General features: G+C 40.5%; 1 protein-coding gene across 6 annotated transcripts in view; it reads left to right on the top strand.

The window, feature by feature from the left end:
* The window catches only part of INTS10 (integrator complex subunit 10), a 42,368-nt gene that overhangs the window by 7,604 nt on the left and 22,179 nt on the right, over positions 1-12,585 (top strand). For 2 of the 6 annotated variants that reach the window (XM_048848249.2, XM_048848252.2), the window contains exons 4-10: positions 527-666; positions 1,295-1,376; positions 2,374-2,514; positions 4,473-4,644; positions 5,730-5,899; positions 11,703-11,836; positions 12,357-12,522. In XM_048848249.2, coding sequence (XP_048704206.1) covers positions 527-666; positions 1,295-1,376; positions 2,374-2,514; positions 4,473-4,644; positions 5,730-5,899; positions 11,703-11,836; positions 12,357-12,522 — 1,005 coding nt within the window. The remainder of the gene's footprint in view (positions 1-526; positions 667-1,294; positions 1,377-2,373; positions 2,515-4,472; positions 4,645-5,729; positions 5,900-11,702; positions 11,837-12,356; positions 12,523-12,585) is intronic. The other 4 variants (XM_048848251.2, XM_048848254.2, XM_048848250.2 and 1 more) reach the window with 2 other exon arrangements.

The following is a 12,585-nucleotide window of genomic DNA, read 5'->3' as shown; positions in this document are numbered from 1 at the left end:
AGTAGAGCGGTACTATCGCTTCCTGTGACTTGCATTCTTTACCTCTGCTAATGCAACCCAAAATTGTATTTCCTTTTTTTGTGACAGCATCATATTGTTGATTCATATGATAGGCCATTGTCTCTTATAAACAAATGATTAATCTAAATACAATGTTCATTATTAAAAATCTCAATGGGAATTCTTGATAAGGCTACCACCTGTCTTAACAAATATTAAATGGTTTTGATTTCAGTGTTCCCAGGCATTCCTTTAATGTAGTTTTTAAATTTTCTAAACTGTTTAAAATTAACTTTTATTAACCATGCACTTTACCCTGAAATATACTTAGAAAAGTACACATTGCTCTTTGCGTAGATACGGGTGCCTGTTCTCTAGCTCAAACGTCGTCATAGTTGCAAAAGCACTGTAGCATGATTTTTGTCACTCTCAACAACAAGACAACATGGATTATTCTTGTTTTTTTTTGTGTCTCCTCAACTCAAGCAGATTGTTTGTTATTTCAATAACTGATTTTTTTTTTCAGGTTTATTCGAGACCCTTCCTGGTCGAGTTCAGTGTGAAATGTTACTAAAGGCCACAGAGCAGTGTTTTAATACACTAGAAAGGGCAGAAATGCTACTGCTGCTTCTAAGACGCTTCCCAGAGACTGTGGTGCAGCATGGGGTAAGAGAAAACTAGCTCCTTTTCGCTGTTGTTCACCTTATTAACCCACGCATTTGTGTCCACGTTATGTGCTTTGTCAGATGAGTGAGAGTTTTATTTAACTCCAGACTTGCGGGTGATATTTCAGTCAGTTGCTGCTGTCATATCTTCAGACCCCCAAATGAAAGGAAAAGTGTAAAATTAACCCAAGAAGACAAAGCAATCTCTTTCTTTTTAAAGTCCAGAGGTGAGTCCATGATTAAAAGTAAGCCAGAACAGAGTTTAAAAAAAAAAAGAGAGAGCAAGAGCGATTGTAATCTCATGTTAAAATGAAATGTAGTTTACTAGAAAATGATACTGCTTTGTCAGTTACTACTTATTTAGGAGACGAGTGAGAGACCATGAACTTACTGAAATATGTACTGCAGTATATTTTTGCTTTAGGATTTGTCCCCTGAGATTGACGCCACAAATACTAAAACATTGCTGTTTAACTGTAAAGTGTAAATGAAAATTGCACAGTGTACTAATCTCAGTATATGATGGAATGCTACTAATAGGAGAGTTTTCTCAATTGCTTTGAATCTTATATTTTCAAAAACTTCTGAAAATACTGAGTAGATATTCATTTTAACCACTTCTTACACAGGTGGGCCTAGGAGAAACGTTATTAGAGGCTGAAAATATTGAGGACCAAGAATCCCCGGTCAATTGCTTTCGGAAATTATTTGGTAAGAAAATACAAGTTTGTCTGTTTTATTATAGAACTAAATGACAAAGCTTGGTACCATTTGTTTAAAAACTTGTCAGCCTAGGTTAGTATTGAACAGATCTTTTCAGTTTAATGGCCTGTGTGAAATGAGTTGGCAGCCCTTACTGCAGATGTGCAGAGGACTCTTGGATTTGGTCTTCCACCTTGCTTGTCACAAAAATTTGGCTACTGTTAGTATATCATCTGTTTGCTGAAATGATATGTTGAATTCTAGGTTACTGTATACTCTTATGGAAGCGAACATGTAAGACCTATTTATGCATGGGAAATTTTCTAACCAATTTAAAAACCATTTAGAGCCATAGTGGAAACCCAGTTTAAGGCAGCCTGACCAGTTTTTTGCTTATGTGGTTTCAAGACAGTCTGGCCTTAGAACAGATTCAGGGGGGAAAAAAACCAGATCAGGCCACCTTAAACCAGGTCTACTCTATGGTTCAAACTGGTTTGAAAATCATTGTAGTCTGAACTAATTTTAAAACCGATCAAAAACTGGACAGGACCTCCGGGGCATTTAGTAGCTAACTGTTGTGGTGTTTGCTGTGGTGTACTGAAAACTGTATTAAAATTACAGTCTTTCACTTTAAGGCTTGCAGGCTAGACAACTCTATAAAAAAGTGTGGGATCTGGGTCTTTCATAGTTAGCCTTCAAAGAGGCAACCTAGAGTAAGGTAGGTTGGGTTGTGCCTCTCTGTTTTAGGGAGCAGCCTGCTTTGTGTGTCTCCCTTTTGGGGTTCTTATGTGTTATCATTCTGAATTCTAAGAAATAAAGCAGTGTTACATTGCAGCTTTTCAGCAACAGTGTTTTATGTTTTTATCAAATTTCTCTGTGTGTATGCCAGGAAGATATTTGGCTAGACAGAAGGTTATGAAAACTTGCATTGTTGATTTTGAACTCTTATGTAGCCAGAACAAGTAACAGAAAAACCAAACCCCATGTGCTTTTTTTCACCTCTTAGTTTGTGATGTTCTTCCTCTAATCATTAACAACCCTGATGTTCGACTACCTGCCAGCTTGCTGTACAAGTACTTGAACAAGGCAGCAGAATTTTATATTAATTATGTAACGAGATCTACACAAATGGAAAACCAGTATCAAGGTAAAAACACCGTTACCAAATTATGTTAAAATCCTCTTCTAGATTAGTGTAACTGAATAAGGTATTCATTTTTTGTAATATCTGCCACCAAGTTGGGGTAATAAAATATTGTACAGTTTCACAGGATCTTTTCGTTTGATTTCAGAACACTAAATAATCCTCACAACATGCCTGTAAAGAGGGTAAAAAATAGGGATCACTACATCCACTATGAAATGCAGCCACTTCAGTAAAAGAATGCAGCAGATCTCTAATGGCCCTTGTGAGTGCCACAAAGCAGTTCAGGGTAGGAAAGAGTTTCACATCTGTTTGAAACTATGATGTGAATTTAGGCTAGCAGAATTTTGTTACTTGTGTTGGAATTTTGCTGTGTACATCACACCAGGTTAATTCCCTAACTCTTTGCCATTGGATCTCTACTGAGGACAAGTAGCCCAGGGATGGCTTTGACATATTTGGAGTGAGGCTGTGAAACAATTTTTGCTTTCTTCAATTCCCTGCACAACATAATAGATTCCTGTCCTTCATTATCCAAGCATTATGCACAGGGTGAGACTAACGAATATGGGAGGGTTAGCAAGATTATTCTAAGGCAGCAGTTCTCAAACTGGGTTGGGACCCCAAAGTGGGTCACAACTCCATTTTAATGAGGTTGCCAGGGCTGGCATTAGACTTGCTGGGGTCCAGGGCCAAAGTCTGAGCCCCACTGTCCAAGTGCTTCAGCCCCGGGCGATGGGGCTCAGGTTACAGACCTTCTGCCTGGGGCTGAATTCCTTGGGCTTCTGCTTTGGCCCACCACCTGGGGTGGTGGGGCTCGGGTGGGCTCAGGCTTCAGTTCCCCGCCTTGGGGTCATGTAGTAATTGTTCTTGTTAGAAAGGGGTCTCAGTGCAATGAAGTTTGAGAACCTCTGTTCTAAGGAAAACATATTCCATAACTGCCTCATTTTCCATAACTGTGTGTGTGGGTCTCTTAAGTCTTCTTCCCCAGCCTCCAATGTGGTGGTAGCACCCAGCTGCGTGTTCCAATGGACCATAGTGACCGGTGTAGAACTGTTAATGTTTGCAAGGGAAAGAACTAAACCTCTTTTTAAAAAAGGAAGCTGATAGTCTCCTTTACATGTCTAGTTTCCCCCAAACCAGAACTCTTGTGGCTATACTCATGGGGCCAAAAGGTCTAGTCTCTTAGTCAGTGCCTCTGTTTTAAGTTTAAGCCTTAAGCTGGCATGTTCAGCAGTTCAATTCCCCTAGTTTTGGCATGTTGCTAGGAGAAAAAAATGTCATCTGCTAAATTCCAAAACCTGCATGTTCTGTAGCATCTGGGGTTTCCTGGGAGGTTCCCAGTCCAAGGACTTAACCAGACCTGCCTCTGCTATGATTGTGTGATCTGGTGTGAGAGTAGCACAGGATGGTATGAAGGCAGAACAATGATGGACCTTGTTGAAAAATAATTTTAATAGCACTCAGACCAGTAAAAACTCTTCTGCTTCTTAGAACATAAGGCCAAACGTAAAAGAGATTATCATACAACTGCATTTGGAGAATGTTTGACACAAATTAACAAAGATACAGAGATCTAAGACCATTGAGATGTCCTTTCAGACTTGATGTTTTGAGACACACCTTGGTCTTGATCCTGATTTTACTTACTCTTGTTAATTTATCTCAACTTGTTTAGATTTTCTGTGAAATTGTGGGTTACTTAATTACTTATGAAATAGAGGCGTGGATGTCATTTGATCAAGTTTCTTGTTGTGTGTGAAGTGGCATATAGTTCTAATGTCTCATCAGGTTTTATCCTTTTCTTTGCTCAGATAGGATTTCATAGTTATCCTGAAAACTCAAATATACTGTTCTGCTACTTAATTATTTTTTCTTTTTAAAAATTAATACAGTGACTTTAGCTAATTTGATTTCTGCACAAGGAGAAATCATTTTTTTCCCTTTTTTTTTTTTTCTAGGTTCACAAGATACCTCTGATCTCCTGTCCCCCAGCAAACGTAGCTCTCAGAAGTATGTAATAGAGGGTCTGACTGAGAAATCATCCCAGATTACAGACCCTTGGGAGAGGCTGTTTAAGATACTGTCTATCGTGGGAATGAGATGTGAATGGCAGATGGATAAAGGAAGAAGGTGAGAAATGTGTACTTTTTCCTATGGTGGTTCGTTAAGAGAGTTTGGCTTTTCAATTCTTCAGTAAACTGGACGATAGAACAAATTGAATTTTAAGTTATATTGTATAATTTCAGCTCAGTGTTTTTTCTCAAAAGCATACAACCCAGAGCACGTACGTAGGGCCTGTTGAGCCTCTGTAAACATTGGCCACACAAGGATCGACTCAGGAGCCTGGTCTACGCTAACAAAACTACTAGGTTGGTGATGACGGACGTCAGCAATGAATGCAGCTGAACGTCTTCATTAACATTCCCAAGGCAGGAACACTGAATTGCAAGCGTAGACTAGAACAAACTGCATTCAACACCATATTTAGACGGTGCGTTTGCCCTTGCTTACACTCGCATTAAACTGTGTTCTGCATCAGTTCACCTTCAACTGTTGCTTGTTGTCCACATTGCATGATTTACTGGTATAGGCAAAGCTTATGTTTTCTTCACTTGTCTCTAAGGGTATGTCTACACTACCCGCCGGATTGGTGGGCAGCGATCGAGCCAGCGGGGATCAATTTATTGCCTCTAGTCTAGACGTGATAAATTGACCCCCGAGCGCTCTCCCATCGACTCCTGTACTCCAGCTCCGCGAGAGACACAGGCAGAGTCGATGGGGAAGCGGCAGCAGTTGACTCACCACGGTGAGTGGATCTAAGTACGTCGACTTCAGCTATGTTATTCATGTAGCTGAAGTTGCGTAACTTAGATCAATTCTTTCTCCCCCCCCCCCCCCCCCCACTCCCCCTCTCCTGTGTAGAGTATCCCTCTTAACTGGTCTGGTAAGAGGGAAGACTTCTCAGTTTTTCCAAGGAAATGCAAGCCCCAGAATTATCTGGATCTTTGACTGCTGCTCAGTAATTTTGTCTGGTGGTCTGCTGAATACATTGTATTTCCTCCTAGGGCAGCAAGTGCTAGATGCTGACATCCTTTTCCTCACCTTCCCACTCCCCAAACTACTACTAAATTTGAAATGTGTATTTTCATTTGCTTTTCTTGACTTTAGAAGTCTTTGTAATGTATTGTATTCTTTGATTGTCTCTTACCCTTTAGAAGTTTTGGTGATATTTTACACAGAATGAAAGACCTCTGCAGATACATCAGTAATTTTGATAATGAAGCCCATGCTAAGTATAAGAATCAAGTAGTGTATTCCACAATGTTGGTCTTCTTTAAGAATGCATTCCAGTATGTCAGCAGCATCCAGCCATCTCTCTTCCAAGGTTAGTTTTTAAAACACTAATGAGTAAAGATCTTTCAGATACAAACAATATAAAAACCTTTCTGGAACTGCTGTTTTAAGCTTTAGAAATTATTTCCTCTAAAGGTAAATGTCTTAGATACAACCCACAGGTAGAGATTTAGGCTGGCATATCTTCTAATGCTGTATTTAAGGCTGAGTTCCAGCTTGCATTCAGTCTCTCTCTTCTCTTTTTACTATTGCTCATATTATCATCAAACTTACTTTCTTGGAGCTGAAAATTTCCAGTTTGCTTTTGGTCTAGAGATGAGTTGGAAAACTTGCACAAAATCAGTTGAACTGTTCGAGTTATCAACACATGAATAATATTTTCCTCCAGATGGCCTATTGAGAAAATTTGCTTATGCATAATTCAATAAAAGCTGAAGCTAAAAACTTCAAATGTGGCTTGTTTTATATAGCTCATTCTGGTTTAGGGAATAAGATGGCCTTGAAGAAAAATGTTAATTTTTTTAAAGTAATAGTTGAGTGTTCAAAATGTGAATCTTGCTATGTTTCCCCCCTCACTCAAATCTAAAGCTAGAGTATCTCAGAAAAATCAGGGTGCTCTGAATTGCTTGTGCTTGGATTGATCTAAATTCTTAGACATGGCCCCAAAGCTGAAGGAGATGGTTTAAGCCCTGGTTTGAGTGGTTTTTGAAAGGCTGTGTTTGGGAGTTATCTAGCTATTTGCTTCATATGAAGGATTTTACAAGTCCCATTAGCAATGTTTATTCCCTCCTGTTTTCTTTAATCCCAAAGAGATTCCTTGCAAATATTAATGTCTATTAATATTGAAAAACGGGGCACTCATAAGTCAGGAAATGTATAGTTAATGCTGAAAGTCCAATTTAAATTGTCTCTAATTGTACTTATGACTTTCATTCTGGACTCTTGCTTGATATTATAAACTATTTAAGTAATTATATATACAATACAGCACAATCTAGAATTTCTTAACAGCTTTACATAAAGTAAGCTATAGTACATAAATCAAGCCAGGACCATTCTCCCAGAATCCAACGAATCTGTCCTTTGTTGCTTCAGGTGCCTTGAATCATAGAACTGGAAGGGACCTCAAGAGGTAATTTAGTCCAGTCCCCTGCACTCCAGGCAGGACTAAGTATTCTCTAGAGCAGTGGTTCCCAAACTTGTTCCGCCGCTTGTGCAGGGAAAGCCCCTGGCAGGCTGGGCTGGTTTGTTTACCTGCCACGTCTGCAGGTTTGGCCGATCGCGGCTCCCAGTGGCTGCGGTTCGCTGCTCCAGGCCAATGGGGGCTGTGGGAAGCAGCGGCCAGTATGTCCCTCAGCCTGCGCTGCGGAATGCAGCCCCCATTGACCTGGAGCAGCGAACTGCGGCCACTGGGAGCCGCGATCAGCCAAACCTGCGGACGCAGCAGGTAAACAAACACGCACGGCCTGCCAGGGGCTTTCCTTGCACAAGTGGCGGAACAAGTTTGGGAACCACTGGACTACACCATCCCTGACAGGTGTTTGTCCAACCTGCTTTTAAAAATCCCCAATGATGGAGATTCCACCACCTCCCTAGGCAATTTATTCCAATGCTTAACTACTCTGACAGTTAGGAAGTTTTTCCAAATGTCCAACTTAAACCACCCTTGCTGCAATTTAAGCCCATTGCTTCTTGTCCTATCCTCAGATTAAGAACAACAATTTTTCTCACTCCTCCTTGTAACAACCTTTTATGTACTTGAAAACTGTTATCATGTCCCCCTCTCAGTCTTCTCTTCTCCAGACTAAACAAACCCAATTCTTTCAGTCTTCCCTCATAGGTCATGTTTGCTAGACCTTTAATCATTTTTGGTGCTCTTCTCTGGACTTTCTCCAATTTGTCCACATCTTTCCTGAAATGTGGCACCCAGATCTGGACACAATACTCCAGTTGAGGCCTAATCAGCGTGGAGTAGAGCAGAAGAATTACTTCTTGTGTCTTGCTTACAATACTCCTGTTAATACATCCCAGAATGTTTGCTTTTTTTGCAGCAGCGTTACACTGTTGACTCATATTTAGCTTGTGATCCACTATGACCCCCAGATCCCTTTCCACAGTACTCGTACCTAGGCAGTCATTTTCCATTTTGTATGTGTGCAACTGATTGTTCCTTCCTTAGTGGAGTACTTTGCATTTGTCCTTATTGAATTTCATCCTGTTTACTTCAGACCATTTCTCCAGTTTGTTCAGATCATTTTGAATTTTAATCCTATCCTCCAAAGCACTTGCAACCCCTCCCAGCTTGGTATCATCCTCAAACTTTATAAGTGTACTCTCTATGCCATTATCTAAATCATTGATGAAGATATGGAACAGAATCGGACCCAGAACCCATCCCTGCAGGACCCCACTCATAATGCCCTTCCAGCATGACTGTGAACCATTGATAACTACGCTCTGGGAACAATTTTCCAATCAGTTTATGCACCCCCCCTTAGAGTAGCTCCATCTAGGTTGTAGTTCCCTAGTTTGTTTAGGAGAAGGTCATGTGAGATGGTATCAAAAGCCTTACTAAAGTCAAGATAAATCACATCTGCTCCTTCCCCCCTATCCACAAGGCTTGTTACCCTGTCAAAGAAAGCTATCGGGTTGGTTTGATACAATTTGTTCTTGACAAATCCATGCTGACTGTTGTTTATCACCTAATTATCTTCTAGGTGTTTGCAAATTGATTGCTTACTGGGTATAGAAGTTAAGCTGACTGGTCTGTAATTCCCCAGGTTGTCCATATTTCCCTTTTTATAGATGGGCACTATATTTGTCCTTTTCCAGTCTTCTGGAATGTCTCCTATCTTCCACGACTTTTCAAAGATAACTGCTAATGGCTCAGATATCTCCTCGGTCAGCCCCTTGAGTATTCTAGGATGCATTTCATCAGGCCCTGGTGATTTGAAGACATCTAACTTGACTAAGTAATTTTTGATGCGATGGGCAGGGAGAGAGAGGGGGTGTCTTGGGGTTTTTGCCCCTCCTTTTTTATAGTTTCATGTCCGCCATTGAAAAACGTTTCGAGCTGGGTACCAGCAGACACAAAGTTTATGGGGAAGGATGTTCCCAGCTTCTTTTATTTCTCTTCCTGCTTGATGACTGTTTACTGCTTAAATGCAAATTAAGCAGAGCATACATCCCTGTGTTTGAGAGAGAATAGTTTGCCAACCTCAGTTTGGAATGTGTTACTAACACCCTACAGTGGAATCTTATAACTTTGCATACAATGTTGTCACACATATTTTATCAGGACAATAATGACCAGCGAATTACACGTTGTCAAATGATACCTCACAAGGTGTACTTTGTACAAAGATTATTACACTTGTATGTAGGGTGTGGACATGGATATATTCTGTCATAGTTGTACTAGTAGGAAAGGCCACTCTAATACCTTAAGATTGTTCTTGCCAGCTGTGTTGCAAAAGAGACCTTTTTTTGTAGGGGGGCTTGTTTGTTTGCTTTTCATGGAAGGTGCTCAGATACCACAGTGATGGACAACCTCATAGAAACCTAGGTATGTCCGAGTTGGGTCCTCCCAGGAGCTCCTTGATGTCAGGGGTAAGCGATTTGAGGAGTGACATAGAGCCGGATCCTCGGGAACAGCCTTTTCTAGGTGGGGAGAGGAGCAGGCCAAGCCCTGCTGCTTCTTGTGTGGAAGAGATGGTACTGCCCTGGGTCTTCCAAGCAGGTGAGAAGCACAGAATGAGTCCCCAAGGAGCCTCCTTGGAGTAGAGTTTAGTAGGGTTCAAGAGAGAATTAGACATTTACACAAATAACCTCTGCAGCAACACTTAGCTAGAATAAAAATGGATAAGAAATATAAACCTTCATGTTTTGTATTCATGGGATGTAATCTAGCAGGTTGGGGTTAGGAAGAATGATCCTACATGGGCAGGTTATTGAAGAAACTTACGTCAAAGGGGATTTACACCTTTCTCTGAAGAACCTGGCACCATTCACTAATTGTGTCAGGATACTGGGCTAGGTGAATCATTTGTCTGATCTAGTTAGTACAGCATTTCCTATGACATTGGCCAAGTCACTTACCCTCACTAGGCCACAGTTTCCTAGTCTGCAAAGTGGGGATAATTCTGCACTGACCATACCAGTGTTGTTAGACTTCACCTCTTGGGTTTGTGTTACTGCGGGTGGGTCTGACAGGAACTCGGTAGTTTCAAGATTCTGAGCCTGTTGGATCCAATGGGGGACGTCTTGTGCTGCCCTTGATGAGTTACTTATGCTTCTACAGTCACATCCTATCTGAGAAGAGTTGGTGAAGGAACTCCTGAGGGACTGCATTCTCTCCCCCAACTTGATGCAAGCCTTGGGCACTGTGCTTCACTCTCACATCCTTTCTAATACTACTGTGTCAGTTCCTGAGCTCAGTAATATATTTTTGTGACATCTCTTGTTGATTTTTGCTGTGCCATCAAATACCGGTGGAGTGCAGTGCCATGGGTGTTACCTGCGTCACTGGGGGTTTTTCTCCTCCTTTTTTAGAAGGGAACTGGCTATAGAAACAAGGAAGAGAGCCTACATGTTTCAGCAAGGGAGGCACAAGATGTCTCCTGCTGGATCCAACAGCTCTCAACCTCCATCTATGCGAATTCTCACCAGGTGCATGGACTGGGGTGGCATCTGTTGAGATGTAGATCTTCAGTGAACAACGATTACTTGTAAGTAATCATCTCTATTTCACATGGGGTTGGATGGAGGTTTATGAGATGAGTGAGGAAATTCACATGTCTCTCATAAGCTCTCAGGCTGTCTGCGGGCTTGGGCAGTAATCAATGCTTTGGTTGACATACTTTCAGGATATTCATTTTATGTTTGATGATGCATCGCCTCCTTTCTTGGCAGACAAAGATTTTAAATGGGATGACAGAGAAATAGATTTCCTATTCAGTCTTCCTTCTCTCTGCAAGCATGCAAACCCCTAATACACTGGGGTTTTTTGGGGTAGGTTAAGGAATGAAACACTTTTGGGGTTCCCCTTTCTAAATACTGGCAGCACACTATGGCACATGGAGATAATACTTCCCTATCTCCATTTTACAGATAACTAAACTTAAGCACCAAGACCTTAAGTGATTTGCCCAGGATCACACAGAAAGTTTGTGGCACAGTTGGAAGTAGAAATCAGATCTTTTGACTTCCATTCCTATTCTTTACCCACAACTAAGCTTCTTTGGAGGTATGGTCATGGGAAGGGGTAGTGGACTTTGGCAGCCAGCTAAAAGTTTGATCCCACACATCTGAAGTCAGCAGGAGCAGTCCATAAGCAAGTTACACTTGAAAATCTTGTGGTAAAACAACTGCGTTCCTCTTTTCAGGCTTCAGTGGCTGTCAAGGCTCTGCTCCATTTTCCCGTAAAGAGTTCTTTCGGAATTTTTCTTTGGTTGTTGCTTTTAGGCTGTTGGCCAAATGGAACAAATGACTGGCGTTATTTAATGATTGCTTTTAGTTGAAAGTAAATGATGCTTGGAGACAAAAGACTTAAAACTCTTACATATCTTGTGACTGCTCCCTTAAAAAGGGGTTCCAAGATTTTCTGACAGCTTTGAGCAATTCACCATGACTTCTGGCAGAGGATTCATGACCTCTAAGATATGGCTCCCTTCAAAGCAAGTTTATCATTATCAGGGTATTTTAAACATTGACACAATTCGTTGAATTACTTTCTAATTGTTCTGCACAACATGTGTGAATGAAAACATTTGAAGCAGGCAAATGGTCATTCAGTTCAGTGTAAAGCAAGTTTTAATTTATTTTTTTAAATGTAGGGCCAAATGCTCCAAACCAAGTTCCGCTGGTTCTCCTTGAGGATGTGTCCAGTGTCTATGGTGATACAGATATTGATCGCAACAAGCACATACATAAAAAGAGGAAACTTGCAGAAGGAAGAGAGAAGACAATGGTAACTCCTTTAGACTGTTCAATTCTTAATAGAAATGGTACCGCGTTTGGAATTTAGAACATTAGGAATTTCTGTTCATGACCAAAATATGCAAATATGGAATTACATTGTTGGTAAAAGTACACATTTTAGAAGAATTACATGGGATTTGCAGTATGCCATGATGGTTTTGGATTGACTGAGAAGTTTAAGATCTTACTTGAATAATAAATTATTCTAGTTCAATCTGGATAACAATACCACAATTTGACCATTTATGATGACATAGCACTCAGGATCTCGATAGCTTATTTTTAGAAAATATCAAATTTTTCCACTATTTTTCATTTCTTTTTGCTAAAGGAGTTAGTAATATTTAACATATAATTAATTCTAAGCATAGAAATAGTGAAAAGTCTATTCTGAAGATATTTGCACTGGGATTGTTTGTTTTGAAGCTTATACGCAATGTTGCAGAAGTTCCATAAGATTCCTTTGAAAAACATTTAATTAAAGAGAGCAAAATGTTTTGTCTATACTGATCCTTAAGCAGAGTTCGGACGATGAAGACCCTTCTGGGAAGGGGAGAAGTCGTCACATCACAATAAATAAGACAGACCTTGCAAACTCTGTTGAAGTACTAGAGAGCTTTAAATTGGCAAGAGAGAGCTGGGAGCTTCTTTATTCTCTGGAATCACTCGATAAAGGTAAGGATGATTGCAGGTGTTTTCTGTGTATGTTTCCTTGTTAGAGCAGAATTGTTTTACTGT

This window comes from Caretta caretta, chromosome 4, assembly GCF_965140235.1.
Source record: "Caretta caretta isolate rCarCar2 chromosome 4, rCarCar1.hap1, whole genome shotgun sequence".
Classification (NCBI taxonomy): Eukaryota; Metazoa; Chordata; order Testudines; family Cheloniidae; genus Caretta; species Caretta caretta.
Note: the sequence above shows the minus strand (reverse complement) of the source record. Positions and strands in the feature narration are given on the sequence as shown.